A 16,632-nucleotide genomic window follows, 5' to 3' on the forward strand; every position below is an offset into this window, starting at 1 on the left:
TTTTTGTTCTGTGAAATGACTATCAATGAAATGTTGAATATATTTTTAAATTCTAAATGTCTTTTTTTAATCTAGATCCAGATGTTTATAGCCCTTAAAGTTACTTTAAACTGTGAAGTATCTCAGACAGAAAAGCTTACTCATGCCTGACAAAATGGCGTCTCAAAGATAGCGCTTCCTCTGATGGTTTTCTTCAGAAAATCATCAGAAAAGCTGCTCTGAAGTCTTCTTTTATTTTGAAGTTTTCTTAAAAATGCTAGTCGACCTCACTGATTCTTTAAGAAGTAATTTAAAAAACAAAGAAAACTTGTTTAGTTAAACCCGGAAGTGGACATTTTCTGGTTTCGTGCTGCAGCAGTTGAGATGTGAGGTTTGGGGTTGGTAAATTCAAAGCTTTGGGTGGGGGTTGGTGTGATGGGGGTGGTGCATGCGAGCAGCTGCAGGAATGATGCAGGTGCACAAGAGGACGGAAGAGGAGTGGTGGATGTACAGTGCAGTCATCCATAAAGTAGAAAGCACTACTAAACTCCTTGCCAAAGTGTAGTGTTTCCTACTTTATGGATGAGTGTACTGTTGGCTTCAGGGAGAACGGCGGCCCGGCATGGCGGCGGCACAGGAAGTCCGAAAAGAGGAAGCTGCTTTGTCTCAGTAAGCCACACATCTCCCAAAGTGTTGAAGACATCAGTTCACATGGGTGGAGTGTGGCACTGAGCGAAGCTTGCTGCTCTTTCTCCAATTTTTACAAACAAATGAAAATATATCATTTATATATACCATGTGTTGCAGTTTATGTAATAAAAACCAAACCTGTGATAAAAAATAAATCCTGTTTCTTGTTTGTTTACTGAGAACAATACACGACACAATCATTTTCTGTGAAAATATACATTCTTTATTTTGGTAAAAAGATCAATATCCAAAGAAACCCTCACAAATTCGCGTCAAAAGAGTCCTTTTTCGGATTCCGATGCTAGTCCTGCGTCAACACTGCTCAAACATGCAAAATAAAACCACACGAAATCTGAAAAGAGTACGAACAAAAATATTTACAGATTCCAAAAGCAGTAATAAAAACATTCATATTATTTATCGAAAGCATCATATAACAGTGGTTTCCCATAAAGAATGCAGAAAAGCAAACACAAGAAAACAGCTCTGCGATGAGAGCTGTCGACGTTCATTACAGTTCACACACACACATACACACACCTCTGCATCGACCAGCCACAACCTAAACATTGTAGACAAGTCTGACAGCAACACAAATAAGGCCAAATATGGGTATAAGATGTGTATGCATGCAGTCAGTAAACTTCCTGTAAACATGTTAAGACTAATAAAGTTTGTGATGTAAGGCTAAATATGATCAGCTGGGCTAAAACACTTCCTACACGCTGCTATTGGCTCCACAGAGCAGCTACACAGCAGCTACACAACTACGTGTGCGTTAAAGGCCGTCGAATACAAGATCATTACACATATTTGCTGTACATTTCGGCAATTTTGGAGCGTCTGTCCCTTATTAAAAAGAAATAAAACATAAATACAATATACAGTACTGCCTTTGACTTGCCTCTATCCCGGCTAATTCAGTCTAAAGTGTCTTCAAAATAAACCAAACGTTTCTTGGCATCTTCATGCTCCCTTTTAGGTTTAACTCATAAATTAAAACACAACAACCATCAGGTTCCAACTTCAACCTAATTACAAAAAAGAAGACTAATATGTGGAAAATCTCCCACAATCCTGTGAAAAAGGTCTCTTATCGCTATGGTAACAAGCAAAGCACCAAACATTTTGGCATATTCTGCTGCTGATGGCCAGCCGGAGTCAACAGGTGGTTCAACACTGACGGGGAACCACGACTTAAAGACCTGAGAAGTTCCCCATCAGCCATGTGTAAAAAAAGAAAAAAGAGAGAATGACACGACGGTTACAAGTAGCTAAAAGGCCTACATCACACATCTGCATCCACCTCCACTACACCTGCGGTTGAGCAAACGCTCTGGAGGTGATGAAGAACAGTTCTGCTGTTGTCCTCCGACAGTTCATAAACTGCATGAAGTATTGCTGAAGTTTGACTGTTTAAAACATTCCACTTGTTTAGTGCAAATGTGTGCATGATAAATGCAACAATGCATAAATAAAGATGCATTGTCGTGACACCGTTATGTCTGCTCAAGTGCTTCTGTACTGCAAGTTCATCTCCCAGCTCAACAATGAGGAGTCAGACAGAAGAGTTGCAAAAGTGCAAAGAACCAAAAACTCCTCAGGTTGGGTGGATTTTCCCAGATGTGAAATGTGTCACATCTGCTCAGGTACACGATTTCTCTGCAGCACATAGGAAATGGTTTCAGTCTAATGCTAAAAATGAAATCAAAACCTTTTAAGTAGTTTTCAAAAAAGAAAGCAGGAAGAAATGCAAAATTTAGAGGATTCTTTGTAAGGTTTCTTTGTTAATTTTGTCACTTTAACTTCAATGTTCACTGCAAACAAAGCACACATTCTATTGTGAGTCATTTTTGAAATGAAAACCAATTGGGAAACATAAGAAAAAACCCTAAGTTTAATGCCAGTAATGCATAGAAACACTGCTGGTGTATTTTTAATTATAATAATAGTTTAAGTTTATTAAATTTATATGGTGCCTCAAAATGACCTTAGTTAAACAAGGCGCCGCACATTAAAAGTTCAAAGAACAAATAATAGGCAAAATGTTAAACCACTAAAGGTGTTTTTCTCCATTTTCTTTTTGTGTTGACAAAGAATATTCAGTCTCTTAGTTTCCATTTCGCGTTCCATTTCAACTCGTCTTCAGTGGAGCCCAAAAACAGACTTCAAAACTTGAATGCAAAAACCTAAAAAACATAGTGCTCACTCCGTTGACTGTATAAGAGAACTGGACAGAGTGAGTGTGATGTCACCCATGGAAAACAACTTACTTCTGGCTTCAACCAAATGAAGTCAATTCAGTCTCTATTTTTTCACAAAACAAATGCCGGAATGTTGGAGCCAGATGTCAGTAAGCTGTGAGTGGTCCGAGTTGGTCTGAGTCATTGTTTCCATGGTAACCATTCCTGCCAATCAGGAAGCTACATAATTTAACTGAGGCATCTGACTGGTCAGTTTATAATTTTAATTACAGAAATATATACGTATATATACTTTGACTTCTTGGACCAGCAGGTACTTCCTATTTCCCCAGGAGGGAGAGTTCACTCAGTTCAATTCTCTTATACAGTCAATGATTCTAGTTAAGAAATCTCCAAATGAATTCAGGAAAATTACTTGGATGCCCTCACCTGAAAGTCACTATTTGTGAAATGATATTGATCTATATATGCTACTACAAGATCAAATATTATTTCCATTCTCGTTAGCTAACAGAGCTGCCTGCTGAACACAGACACATCTGTAAGATTTTACACAAAGCTCATGCAGGCGGAACATCTCCCTGTGTTTATGTTTATGCTTGTGCCTTCCCTTCATTTTTCAATCTAATCAGAACGTTTGAGGAAAACAAACCTACACACATCAACTGATAAGTTTTCTTTAGATAGTAGGGACATATTTTGTTTTCTATGCAGCAGAGTCAAGTTTAGTATTGCGGTAGTTTTTCACAGTTGAAATGTCTCTACATGCAGTTACATTTGTACAGTGGTGCACAACAGAAATAGAAACCAAAGCTAAGGGTGCTTTCACTCTTGACTAATCGGTCCAAACCAGTTTCTTATCTCAGACAGTCGACTTTGTTTGACAAGTTCAAAAACTCCACTGAGTTCTGGTGGGAAAACACAGGCAATCGCTGCAAATGTTTCTCTTCTTAAATGCTTAAAAAGGGTCTCTTTTCACTTGCAAGTGAACCCTGGTGTGTTTCACTGCAATGTGAATAAACACTGTCCATCTATCAGGTCTAACGCAGAGTAAACTGAAGAGACTCTTGAGAATACAGTTGAAACCATTTCAAGCACATTCAAACCAAATCTGTGACTGTATTTACTATGAAGATACTGTGAAGGTGTGTTCACACCAAATGCGATTTGCGCGTAAGAGAAGTCCACTTTTAATATTAAGTAGGACAACAAGTCGTCAAACTGGGTCACAGAGAGACACAAGTACCACTGGAAGCGGCCATCATTTAGACGTATTTACTGGAGCAGATGGTGAAGTTCACCCTCTCAGAGATCTCTAAATGATCTCATGAACCCAGACATGGAAATGTTTTTCCCGATGCTTTATCAAGCTCTTTAAAATAAATACACCTAAAATCTAATCAGCTGCGTCTTCCATGCATTGTAAATGAGATATACCGTCAATCCTTCCATGTAACGATGAGGCTCAAAACTTCTGGTCAGGAAGGTCAAATTTGTGAACATTTTTGAAGAAGCATCCAGTAGAGATTTTGATGTGTGTCAATAGAAAGGTGGATGATGCAAATTTGACGCGCAAATTGTTTGTTCATTAGTCAGTATGCTCATGCAGAACCAATCAAATCTCACTTTCTAAAGTTTAGAAGATCTCAACTGACACACAGCAGTGTGTCTTAGCTTTGTCCCCGTTAGTGAGATCAAAGGGTTGGACCCCACAACTATATGTAGACATGTATACACATACACACACACACACACACACACACACATATTAAAACCAAAACCTGCTCAATCCAGTAATCAGTTGAACTTATGGTTCTGGATTTAACAAACAAACAAATAATAAAGAGTATGATAGTATGTAGTGTGGGGAAAGTTCTGGTTTCAAAAACAAAAGTTTGAAAACACAGGTATTAAAGGAGAAAGCAAACATTTTAAAAGGGGAGAGCAGCGGGAGAGAAAATACCTTTACACCAGTTAGAAACTGACTTTTGTTTTTGTTTGTTTGCTTCCAACATTTAAAAAGTGGCACAAGAACTGAGCAGTGACACTAAGACTCCCTTGTCAGTCTGTGTTAAAAGGATGTTTGAACTCCTGCTCGACATTAGACTCGTTGGAAGAGGTTTGAGATTTTTACTCTATGTTCCCACTGACTTGTTTAGGTATTCAGTGCATTTGACATGCAGCTCTGCATGCTTACATGATGCTTTATGCTAATGTTTCAAACATACTTGTTAAATAGCTAGTCAAGCAGCACACTAAGGCAAGTGTATTTTTACAGACGGCTAAAACATCAGACATCACATCTGATGGCTGCTAACCCCACTGAGAGGAAAAGTGCTTTCAGTGTTTCCCATTAATTCACAGTTCTGACTCATTCTTTCTTACTGGACCCAAGCTTCCTGAACAGCTTCTTGCCTTTGGAGAAAAAGCCTTTCTTCTTCTTTGCTTGTGCAGAGCAGTCCGCTGGTGCCGGGCTGTCTGATGGAAGGGGAGCTGGTGAAGAATAGCAGGCCGCCACATTGGCTGGACCTGGTGGAGGGTCTGGGTCGGATGAGGTGCTTGTGGCGGGATCCGATGGTGTGGGTTCATTCTTAACCAGATGTGGAACTTCACTTTGTAGATTCAATGTCTCTTCTAGCGATGAGGGACCAGAACATTGAGGTTCTGTAGAGGTGACCTACAACAGGAAAACAGCTTTAGAACGCTCCTGGATTGTGTCACTTTAAGGATTTTTTTCCTCCACAACACAGGTGCAGGAGCCAACAGAGGGTTTAGTGTGTAACTACAGCTATGTGGGCAGGGGTGGTGGTGTAATCAGGTGGAGGGGGAAGTTTGCGAACATGTAAAAGCACTTACAATCATGTCTCAAAGTGTACGGATCGTTTTTGCTTCTGTAAAAACATAAACACGGGCATGCAGGAAGTAGAAAAGAAAGACAACAATTGAAACTCAAAAAAACCACATGCATAGAAAGATGGCAAAACAAAACAACAAAGAGAAAGGCTGCACCACCTGTGACTCTTTCTTGGGCTCTGGAGGGGGCGGAGCACAGGCTGCTTCTGCTGGAGCTTCATCGGGGAAGGCCTGCAGGAAGTTGGAGGGCACTAATCCTCTGTGTCCATTCAGGTCTCCCTGATAGAAGCAACCAGATTAAAAATGTTTTTAATTTAACATCTTTTAGTGAAAAGAAAAGTTAAGTTTAAGTTCTCACATAGAAGAAGCCGTCTTCATCCATATCGCCAAACACATGAATGACGTCTCCCGCACTGAAAGTCAGTTCAGCCTGCGTACCAATAAGAAGAGACGTTAGTGAACAACAGAGACCCCAGCAACATAAAAACCTCAGCCGTATATCAGAGCTGGACTGAGTGAGCGTGACATCACACATAGAAAATGCAGCTCAAACCAAATGAAGTTCATTCAGTCGCCATTTTCTTGTGGTATGGATGCCACCATGTTGGAACCAGACGCTGCCACATATCTGAGTCCCTAATTAATCAAAGTTTGACCTGATAAAGCTTTTGATCCACATTTGACTCATCCTCTAGGGGAGTGGTGAGCTGCAGACACAGTCGCGCTTAGGAATCATTTAGTAGTTTAACCCCCCAATCCAACCTCTTAATGCTGAGTGTCAAGCAGGGAGGGGCTGGGTCCAGTTTAAGAGTCTTTGGTTTGACTCGGCCTAGATTTGAACTTACAACCTTCCAATCTCAGGGCGGACACTCTACCACATGGCCACTGAGCTAGTTCTCACATGCATTTACATAGAGTTTTCATTCAAAGTGGGTCCTTGAACGCGTGTTGCCGAGACCAGTGTTAACATAGCATCACATTTAAAAGTTGGCCACGGAAAATCTGTAAAACTTTTTAAAAGTTCAAAAATCACATGGTTTTTTTTGAAGCATCTGATTGGTCAGTCAATGACTTGGATAACTTACAGAAAAAGTAATATGAAAAAAGGATTATCAAGAACATGTTAAAAAACAAATAGAATGACTGAGTAATGTATGTTTATCTCTCAATAGAAGTCTGGCTTCTTGGAGCCAGTGGGTACTTCCTGTTTGGAATGAAAGGGGGTCACTTAGTCCAGTTCTCATATACAGTCAATAACCAAACGTGTGTGAGCAGGACCTCAATGTCAGTGTTTGGCGAGCTCTCTCTGGGATCATAATCAAAGATGGCGATCATCCTGCGAGCTCCGGAGACCGGTTTACCCGCAGCTGTTGGGGGGGCAGTCTGGCAGGGCTCTGTGGGTCAGACAGAAGAGGTCAATAACTCATCAGCAAGTGAGGCTGGACCCCAGCAGCATGCTCTATCAGGCCTGAATGGAAGAGATTAGAGGTGAAAGTTAGCTTTTTGGTCTCGTGACCGAAATGGCAGCAAACCAGCTTTGAAACACCATTCAGTTAATGATGCTATTGGAACTGTGAAATGAAAAGGAGTTAGAATAGGAGCTTCAGAAAGATTAAATTTTTTTCTCCACATATTCAGGCAATCCCTAACATGGATAGTTGAAGATGAGACAGCTCGTTTTGAAAGAAAACAAATCTGCAGGAGAAAAACACATAATGAAGATGAAGGCAGAAAGCTGCAGGTGAAGGCATGCGGTCCTGAAGAGGTCGTGTCTTCATGCAGAAACAAACAGAAGAGGCTTACTACAAACCTGGACTGCAGGAGTCTACGCTCTCCTCCTGGAGCGCTGCAGACTCCACTGAAAGAGAGGAGGTGAGGGGGGAAAGAGCATGAATGACACGAGGACAAGTCTGGAAAAATCCTGTTATGACACTTAAAGAAGAACAGAGTAATGGGTGCAGATCAGGGAGGACAGGTGTGGCACAGAAGCAGGGCAGTGGAACAATCAGGAATTCATCAGGTGTGATCATACTCAAACATCTGGGAAGCTGTTTTATTGCCCAATCAGAAAAAGGAAAAAAAAGTGGAAATAACAGCTCTTTAGTCTCAAAAGATGACTTGAGGAACTTTAAAGAAATCTTCTACTTTCACCAGAAGATTAACTTATTTTGTTCATATTAGTGCACTGAAGATGTTTGGTTTATAAAAACAGTATTAAAAAAAAGAAGAGTAAAAAGCAAACCAGAGAGGAGAAGAAAGGAGAGGAGGGAAGCCGCTTTCTGCAGCGTGACACACCTTTCTTTGATCGTCTGGGTTTCGGCGGTGGGACAGGGCGGCGTGGAAGCTGAGCATGTGTACGAGTGCCTTAATGGAGTTTACAGACACCAACAAAAGAAACCAAACCAAACCAAAAAAAAAAAAACAGGTGTAACTTCTTTTTGAGAGAAGCAGACCAAACACAGTTGACAATGAGAAGCGACAGCAGCGAGAGCAAGTGGAAGTGAAAAGGTTAAGCCATCAGAAGGGGCTGCTCTGGGTAAAAGCAGGAAACAGAAGCAGAGTGTTAGCTGGGATTGTGTCATCCAGATGCACATTTGGAATTAATGTATAACTTTTCACTGGAAGACAAAAGTCAATGGCTAATAAAGGAAGATTTTTACGGTACATAAGAAGCAAAAATACACCAAAAATGAAACTAAAATTAATGTTTTTGACTCTATTTAATAGATATTTAAGCATCCAGTGGCTATTTTCATTAAAAGAAAAAATCATTTTCAAATGTTTGCTTATATTAAGTAAATAAATGTCTTAAAAAATTGTTGTTCAGTCATTAAAGATTATTTTAGCCCTTTAACACAGGCGACAACTAAACACAAAATCTTAAACATACTGTAACTTTTCAAGTGTTAACACAATCAATGAAATTCCAGCAGATTCTGAAGGAGAAAAGCGGCTTAAACCACTTTTCTCCTTCAGAATCTCCGGGAATTATCGCATTAACAATGAAAAAATTACAGTAAATCAAAGAACATAAACACTGAAGCTCCAGTGTTAAAGGGTTAAACAAAACAAGCTAATTTCACTTACCACTTAAACACAAAAAGCAGTGACTTATGGGTAAAGCATCACAATTTACACACAACACTTTTGAAGTGAACACAGAAACCCGGCAAAGACTGTGACTCCTCAACAGAGCGGCACGCACCGATTTTCTCCATGGAGGTGGCCGTGGACAGGAATCCCTGCTGCAGCAGCTGCTGCCGGGTCTCCTCATCCTCCACCTGGATCTCAGACACCATGTTGCACGGCACAAATCCCACGTGGCCGCCCGACTCCCCGCGGTAGAAGCCGTCTGCGTCCTTATCTCCATAAACCTGTGGAAAGAGAGGGCGAGAATTTAGCTGCTGAGCTGAAACATGAAGAGATTCGGAAGTGCACGGTAGGCTCAGGGCATACTTTGATGATCTGTCCTTCACTGAAGGGCAGCTCCTCCTCAGCAGCATCAGGGTTGGGTGACATGGTGGCAGGATCGTATGGAAAGAGTGCCACAAAGATGCGTACATCACTGTCTCCTTTCATCTTTGGTGATTCACCTGTTAGCACAAACACAGACAGACATTAGATTTAATTTATAAAGGGCAGAGAGGCACAGCAATTCACTTTCCAACTTCAAATGTCCTTTTTTTTAGCTCCAGTGGATCAATGTAACTGGTTGATTGGTGATTTGTGGAATTAAAAATGCATTTGACTATTAAGCACTTCCTGAAATGTTTCCATCAGATTAACTAGGTATTTTTCACCTACATCTACACAGCAGAGCTGCAGCCAAAGGCTGTCTTTATTCTCACTGACTTTACATGAGAACTGGACTGAGTGACTCCTCCCCCTTTAGCATTCCAAACAGAAAGTACCTGCTGGATCCAAGATGCCAAAATTTCATAGACTTCTATAGAAAAAATAAAAAGCTATTACTCAGTCATTCTATTTGCACGAATGATTATTCTTGCTCTGATACTTTTTTTTTACATATTTCTGCTGATCCCTCTTTTCTTTTTTTTAATTATATGTTGTCTTTATTGCAAGTTATTCAAGCTGTAAACTGACCAATGAGATGCCTCAATAAAAGTATGGTATGTGGTCTCACGTAAAATGTTCAAAATGTTGGACAGATTCTCTCGAGTAGGAACGAAGAGGTGGACTTCAAACAAGTTCACTCCTGATAAGAGGTTACAATAGAAACAATGACTCAGGTCGACTCAGACCAGTCACTGCTTACTGATGATTTCTGGTTCCAACATGGCGGTGTCTGTATCGCAAAAAAACATGTCTTAAAAAAACAAGAGCTTTTTGATTTTGGCTAAAAACTTCATAATCATAATTAAAAGACCACTAGGAATAATTTTACAATAACAAAATATGTAGTGGGAGTGGAACTTAAACGCAAATTCTACTAGAATTCAGTATCAGCTGATGCTAAGCAGCTCACATATAGAAAATGATATGAAACCAAGAAGTGATTTCCTAAAAGACCCTCAATAAAGGTGAGGTGCAATAAGTGTGCACTCTTTCAGCTGCTCCAATCATCCAATCACATGAAGGCAATAAGAGCATTTAAGGAAAGTAAACAGGCGAATAGCCTGCTGTAGTGGACACTACAACAGCTCACCATGAGGGCATCAATCTCTTATAGGGGGGTAATTTGAGTTTACCATTAGCTACATGGTTCCAGTTAGGAGAACTTGACAGAGTTTCAGATTTTTAGTAGATTGTGATTTGACTTTTTTTTTTTATATTTCAATCTAACTGTGATGTTTTTCCAGCATAAAAAAGGAAGGGGATGTTTTGCTGCTGTAGATACTGCTTTACACCTCCCCCACACCATGCTAACTGTGCCACTGCTATTAGCCGTGTTCACTGAGCACCTGCCCTTAAAAGAGGTAATCAAGCTAAACCACTGATCCTAAGCTGCGTGAGCCGTTTGACAAACGTGGACTCTGATGATCTGCAGCACGGCAAACAGTGTTTGATCAATGCTAGAAACTGTTCATTCACGGCATGCCCAGGACAGAGGAGTGGAAATCTCTTTTTCCCCTTGTCACTGCAGATTACACAAAAGCAAGGCTGGATGTTTCTTAGCTTCCTGTTGGCCCACAGACATTAAATTATGAGGAAGACTAATATCTGAGCATGGGCTCTCAGCTAGTATTCTTTATCTCATTAGCTGGACTCGGCCCATCTGTGACAAGAGTCACGGTAACGCCACTCACACACTTTCACATCCTCTATGATTTTGAGGAGATGCAAAATAACTTCTGCCTTTGTGCACGTGTGCATTTAGCCGTGTAGTCAATAGCGTGAACGACTGTACAGTTACTTGAGTATAAAGTTACTCTACTGGAGGAAGGGGGGAGGCTCGCTCAGGCTGCTGCGTCTTTGCTGGCTAAACGAGGTTACTATTTTAATGTCTGTCACTTCCTCCTGTCATGACAAGCCACTTTGGGTTAAGCCGGTTCTCAGCTTAGCAGCCTCTCTCCCACTTCTCCACTGCGGCTACAGCACCTCCTTCTGCCTGACACCCCCCTCCCCTCTTAGTGCACAACGTGCTAATCTAGCTGCCTCCATGTGAGCGGGGCAGGCTTGCCAAATGAAACTGTGTCAGCATCTCCTCATGCAGTTCCACTGCAGCTTTTGGCTTGGAAAGGGGAAGAGTATAAGGAGAGATGAAGAAAGATGGGAAAAGGTTTTGACCTTTGGGTTGTTTGGCGACTTTACTGGACAGCTCTGCCTGGTTAGTCCACGATGGACCTGCCACAGCTGGAGGGATTTGGCTCGGCTCCTGTAAAAATCAGAAGAAGGAACAATATTCAACATCAAAATCCAAATCAGAGTGACGATGAGGATGGAGGGAGATATGAAGCTTTAGTTATTTTTTTTAAATAGATTTATGCCATAGTCACAACTGTCCTTACAGGTGAATATGGGCTGTCTGCAGGTGAAAACTCCAAGAGGACCCGGTGGCAGAAAAGAATCGAGCTGAAAATCATTCGCCGGAAACGGAAATCGCCAAACTTCATTAGTCGGAAGCGGAAATTCCACAAGAATCCAGGGTTGTATCCACTTTTATTAAAACTTTTATTAGTGTTCAGGGTTAACTTAAATGGCCCATACCATGAAAAAACAACTTTTTGAGCTTTAAAGTGTAATACACTGTTCATTTCTCACTATAAAGAGCCCCAAAGCACTATTCTGATTCATTAATGCATTTCTGAGTAATCCTCTAAAAACCTGCGCTCTCAACAGCAGGACCTCCCCTACCCACAAAAACGAGTAGGTTAATCACGATCTGACGTCACAGAGTAAGACAGCCCCTTTCAGGAAGAGTCTGCTCCTCCAGCACCGCCCCCAGTCTAACACCAATATCCAATTTCTCCACAGAGCTAGCAGTGATCAGCAAAAAATGTTCATTTTAGTTGAACAATACCGTATATCTTCCAATTGTGTCCCATTTTTTAATAAATTCCAGCTCAAACAGGTGTTTGTTACTTCAGATGCGGGGGCTCCTTTAAGACAGACTTTAAGACTCCCCAGTTGGGCACAGTCATGCAGACGCACCGTGGAATTGTGTTGTTAACCAGTGTAGTGATGGCCAGGCCTACTAAGGGCAGATTTATGGTATGTGCATCCATCTTTGAAAAAAAAAAAGGATGTTTATTTTCGTGGGTGAAAAGAAGACACGCTGCTGGCTCTAGGATAACATCATGAAATGGGCGGTACCCACACACAGCGGCAGGCGGAGCCTCAGGAATCGAGTGGAAAAAACTCACAAAAATAACAAATATGTCATCAATAGCTTTGTTTTTCTGTGCAGCTAATGTAAAATATGATCACATACAAGGATATAGTTTACTCTGAAAAGCTTGAGAATATCATAGTATGGCCCCTTTCAAATGTGTCAATAAGGTAAACGCTTTATTAAAGGATATTAACTAAAGACTTTTACACTGGAGCTTTAGCTCCAGACCAGTGTTTACGTTTTACCGTAGTTAACCTCAACCCTTTACATGATCAAAGTGAATCAGCTCTTTTAAGGAGAAAAACGGCTTTGTGCTGGAATATAACAATTTGCATATCTGTTAAAAGTTGTTCTAAAGAGTTGTTTACCAGAGCGAAACCGCTTTTCTCTGCAGATCAGCAAATTCACATTGATAGTGTAAGGCAGGGGTGCCCAAACGGCCACAATCTAAATGGATCCTGATCGGCGGGACAATTACAATATTTTTTTGCATGTCATGAAATTACAGCAGAAAATAAAGAATATTCGGGAGTGATGGTGGGGGTTGTTTCAACCAAAGAAAGTGCTAACAGCGCCACCCGGAGGACGAAAGTATATAACAGTCGTAAAGTATTGAAACACCTGTGAATAAATAGGAAATGGGTAAGGGGTTTTAACTAAAAATTCCCTGGCTTCCACAGCCACGACTTGCTGGGCCAAAAGATAACCCGAATTTGGCCCGCGGGCCCCACTTTGGGCCCCCAGGGTGTAAGGAGTTATGTTATGTCAAAAAGCATTGCAGGTTTTAATAGAGGTACCTCAGGTGGTGAAGGTTCAAAGCTTAAAATAAAAAAAAAAATCTGTAAGGGTTGCTGGTTATATGGTCCTTTTTGACCAAAAACAAATGTGATGTTTCAGACTTTCTTCTGGCTAATGATTTTCAGCTGCCATGTTTTCTGCCACCAGCTTCCTAGCACGCAGGCGGCCCGTAGAAATATCAAGGTCGTAGACCATGTTCAAGTACATCGTTCCTAAGTGCGACAGATCGTAGCTAACATTTAAATAACACACTAAGGCAAGTAAGGGTGAAATAGGTGAGACGCAGGGATGATGTATGGATTTTTCCTATTACCAACATCCCCCCGCCAAAAAAAAAACCTGCACACTGTGCTAGGCGCTTTTTATGGAGACAAAATATTGAAAGTTATTTAAGGTTTAAGTTGATTTATTCTGGAATAATATTCCTGCCTGTTTTTATTTATAGTAATGTTAAAAAGTAAATATCCTGCCAGGTCTTCCAGACGGCCTCCCTCTGTCCACAGAGGTCATTGCGACGATGGCTGGGTTAGTTTGTACCTAGAGTGGAGGGGGTATCCGATATCGTACAAACAACTCTGAGGGGTAAATCCACAGGGGGAGGGAGAGGCTACTCTGCAGTGAAGTTTACCATTGGTTCAGCTTTGGCTCCTCTGCGATGAGAAGGTCTGCAGTGCTCCACTGGAGCCTCTTCTACCCACCACTCGGAGCTCATCTGCTCCAGAACCACCTCCCCGGGGTTGTAATCCACTGGCTCTTCGGTGTCTGTTCCGTACTCCACATCAATCTCCATTCTTCGGCCGACAGGTGACTTCACGCTTCGTACGGTTTTGCTGACGGGGTAGGATCTCGGGGCAGTTGGGCCGGGGTCTGGATGAACGACGGCAGAGACGGCCATCTGACTCCTGAGCATGGCCTCCCTCCTAAGGCGGTCCCCTAGCCCTCTGAGCAGACTTTTCTCTTTGCCAGTGGGGGTGGGTTTGGGAGGGGGGTGGGCTGAAACCCGCCGGCTGGTGGGACCCTCATACAAGCTTGAGTTTTCATCTTCGGGGTAAGCGACTGTGGCGGCATAGTGCACTCTGTGCTGGGTCTTGGGCTTGACCTGCAGAGGTTCCTGTCTGAGGCCGAGGGATCTCAGATCCCTGTTGAAGTGATGGTGGTGAGGGGGGTTGTGTGGGTTAGGATGGTGCTGGGGGGGATGGTGATGGCCGCCATGATGAAGGTGGCTGTGCCCAGGTCGAGGCTTGCTGCGGTGGGCCAAAGCCTCCTCTTGACTGCTGTCTTCCTCTTCCGTCACCTCGGCGATGCTAAAGAGATGCTTGTTCTGTAAAACCTGAGGAGGCAGCTTGAGGATTCTTTCCCGCATCTCCTCTTCACTGTCTGGTGTTCCCAGCTTGCAAGGCTGCCGTAGCCACAGTTTAAAGCATGCAAGGGTGAATAGGTGATGATGGAAAATGGCAAACATTACAAACAAAGGAAGGGAATCCGGTCATGCAAAGAGAAAAGAAAGAGCGACAATCAAACAAACACTGATGTGAACGAGAGTCCAACTGCAAGCAGCAAACTCCAAGACGTAAACATGCATCCTTACCCTATTTGCTCCCAGTGAGTATCCTCTAGCTTGTCCTTCTACGAGGTGATCAGAGCAAAGGTCTTCCTCCTCTTCCTCCAGGATGTCAGACAGGTCTGAGCGGCTGTTGTCTGCATTATAATCAGTGGGTGGCTCCTCAAAGCCTCCTCTATAACTCTGTGGAACAAGAGCATCGAAGACTTTTAACAACATAAATGTTTTTCTGTTCAAATTTAACAATTATAGAGAAAAATTGTTTGGTTTGTGTTTAAAGAATCTCTAAAAACGTTTTTGAACTTTTGCTTTTTTGATGCAACAGACTGTGGCTCTACTCAAACCTTTGATCTGCATGATTTAAAAGAAAGAGTGTAGTTCATAGTTTTTTCCCAGCATGCCTTTCTAAAGTTTTGTGCGATGAAAAGATGTTTAAAAAATACTTTCAGATTTTAAACAAAAACACAAGAGTACTTCCATAGAAAAGTAACTAAACACTGACAAAGGCTGGTTGTTTCAAATTTATACCTGTTTGTTTATATATATAGTACCACAAATAGGAGAATTAGACCATTCAGTTTTAAAACACTGCAACTAAAAGGGTTTATTGCAAATCTGCAAATATAGTTAAGAGAAAGACACTCTTCTTTTTAGATTCAACATGTTCATAACAATTTAGGATATTATTATGGGATTATTTAAATTCGCTTCTTCACACTCCTTTTCAAGTAATCAATCAAACTCTACTTGACTTTAGCTAATAATTACCATATTTAATTAATCAAATGTGACAAAAGTGTTTTTTTAAGTCTCTAATTAATGCATTTCATTATTTCTGTGATGAGTTTGAAAAATTTGTGTCATCCTGTATTGTCCACAATCTATGCTCAAAATAAACAAGATTAATGAATCAATCAAACCTTGAGAGACGTCAAGAAAATGGATTGTACCATTGTAATGTGTGCGGTAAGTATATCGTGGCAAATTCGAGAGTTACACGTATGGGTGTTGCTGTTGTACAGTCCACATTCTAGTATAGTGGTGTCCAACCCAGTCCTCGAGGGCCGGCCTCCGCTGGTTTTCTAGAAACCCTGCCTTAGCTGCTGCTGATGACCTGGATCAGGTGTGTTTAGCCAATAAGGACCTCTTGAGCCCTCGAGGCCTGGATTTGGACATCCCTGTGTCTAGTCATTAGTGAACTGCAACCCACACAAACTATGCTCCAATTGTCTAATTTGCACACACTTGACACCACAAATCCCTGCTTAGTGTGGATGATTTGGAAAAATTATAAATCCATACAACGTGGATTTTCCATTTTCCCTCTTGCTTAACCTTGAATGTTGGAAGTGTTCACTACAATCAGTCGCTAACCGCATGTACATGGAAAAAAAAATGTGCATGAACATTTCGCTCTATGACACGTGTCAAAGTCAAGGCCTGGGGGCCGGATCCGGCCCTCCAGATCATTTTATTTTATTGTTATTAATGACACAATGTTCTCTTGGATTCATTTTTCCATCCATCCATCTTCTTGACCACTGCTTCCCTTTTGGGGTCGCGGGGGTGCCGGAGCCTATCCCGGCTACTGATGGGCGAAGGCGGGGTACACCCTGGACAGGTCGCCAGTCTGTCACAGGGCCTCAATTCACTCACATTCACACCTAGGGACAATTTAGAGTCACAAATCAACCTATGAAGCATGTTTTTGGACGGTGGGAGGAAGCCGGAGTCCACGGTGAAAACCCACGCAT

At 41.7% G+C, this 16,632-nt stretch overlaps 1 protein-coding gene across 8 annotated transcripts in view; it reads right to left on the reverse strand.

Annotated features, from left to right (window-relative positions):
- The window catches only part of LOC112142366 (peripheral-type benzodiazepine receptor-associated protein 1), a 74,938-nt gene continuing 58,306 nt past the window's right edge, over positions 1-16,632 (reverse strand). For 4 of the 8 annotated variants that reach the window (XM_036215339.1, XM_036215337.1, XM_036215334.1 and 1 more), the window contains 11 exons: positions 14,906-15,061; positions 13,946-14,716; positions 11,475-11,562; positions 9,183-9,319; positions 8,932-9,100; positions 8,022-8,090; positions 7,537-7,584; positions 7,005-7,120; positions 6,085-6,156; positions 5,886-6,005; positions 1-5,550 (listed from right to left, as the gene is read on the reverse strand). In XM_036215339.1, the coding sequence (XP_036071232.1) occupies positions 5,245-5,550; positions 5,886-6,005; positions 6,085-6,156; positions 7,005-7,120; positions 7,537-7,584; positions 8,022-8,090; positions 8,932-9,100; positions 9,183-9,319; positions 11,475-11,562; positions 13,946-14,716; positions 14,906-15,061 (2,052 nt within the window). In that variant the 3' untranslated portion in view covers positions 1-5,244. Of the gene's footprint in view, positions 5,551-5,729; positions 5,765-5,885; positions 6,006-6,084; positions 6,157-7,004; positions 7,121-7,536; positions 7,585-8,021; positions 8,091-8,931; positions 9,101-9,182; positions 9,320-11,474; positions 11,563-13,945; positions 14,717-14,905; positions 15,062-16,632 lie in introns of all 8 variants that reach the window. The other 4 variants (XM_036215340.1, XM_036215341.1, XM_036215336.1 and 1 more) reach the window with 4 other exon arrangements.

This window comes from Oryzias melastigma, linkage group LG14 (assembly GCF_002922805.2).
Source record: "Oryzias melastigma strain HK-1 linkage group LG14, ASM292280v2, whole genome shotgun sequence".
In the NCBI taxonomy this organism is placed as follows: Eukaryota; Metazoa; Chordata; class Actinopteri; order Beloniformes; family Adrianichthyidae; genus Oryzias; species Oryzias melastigma.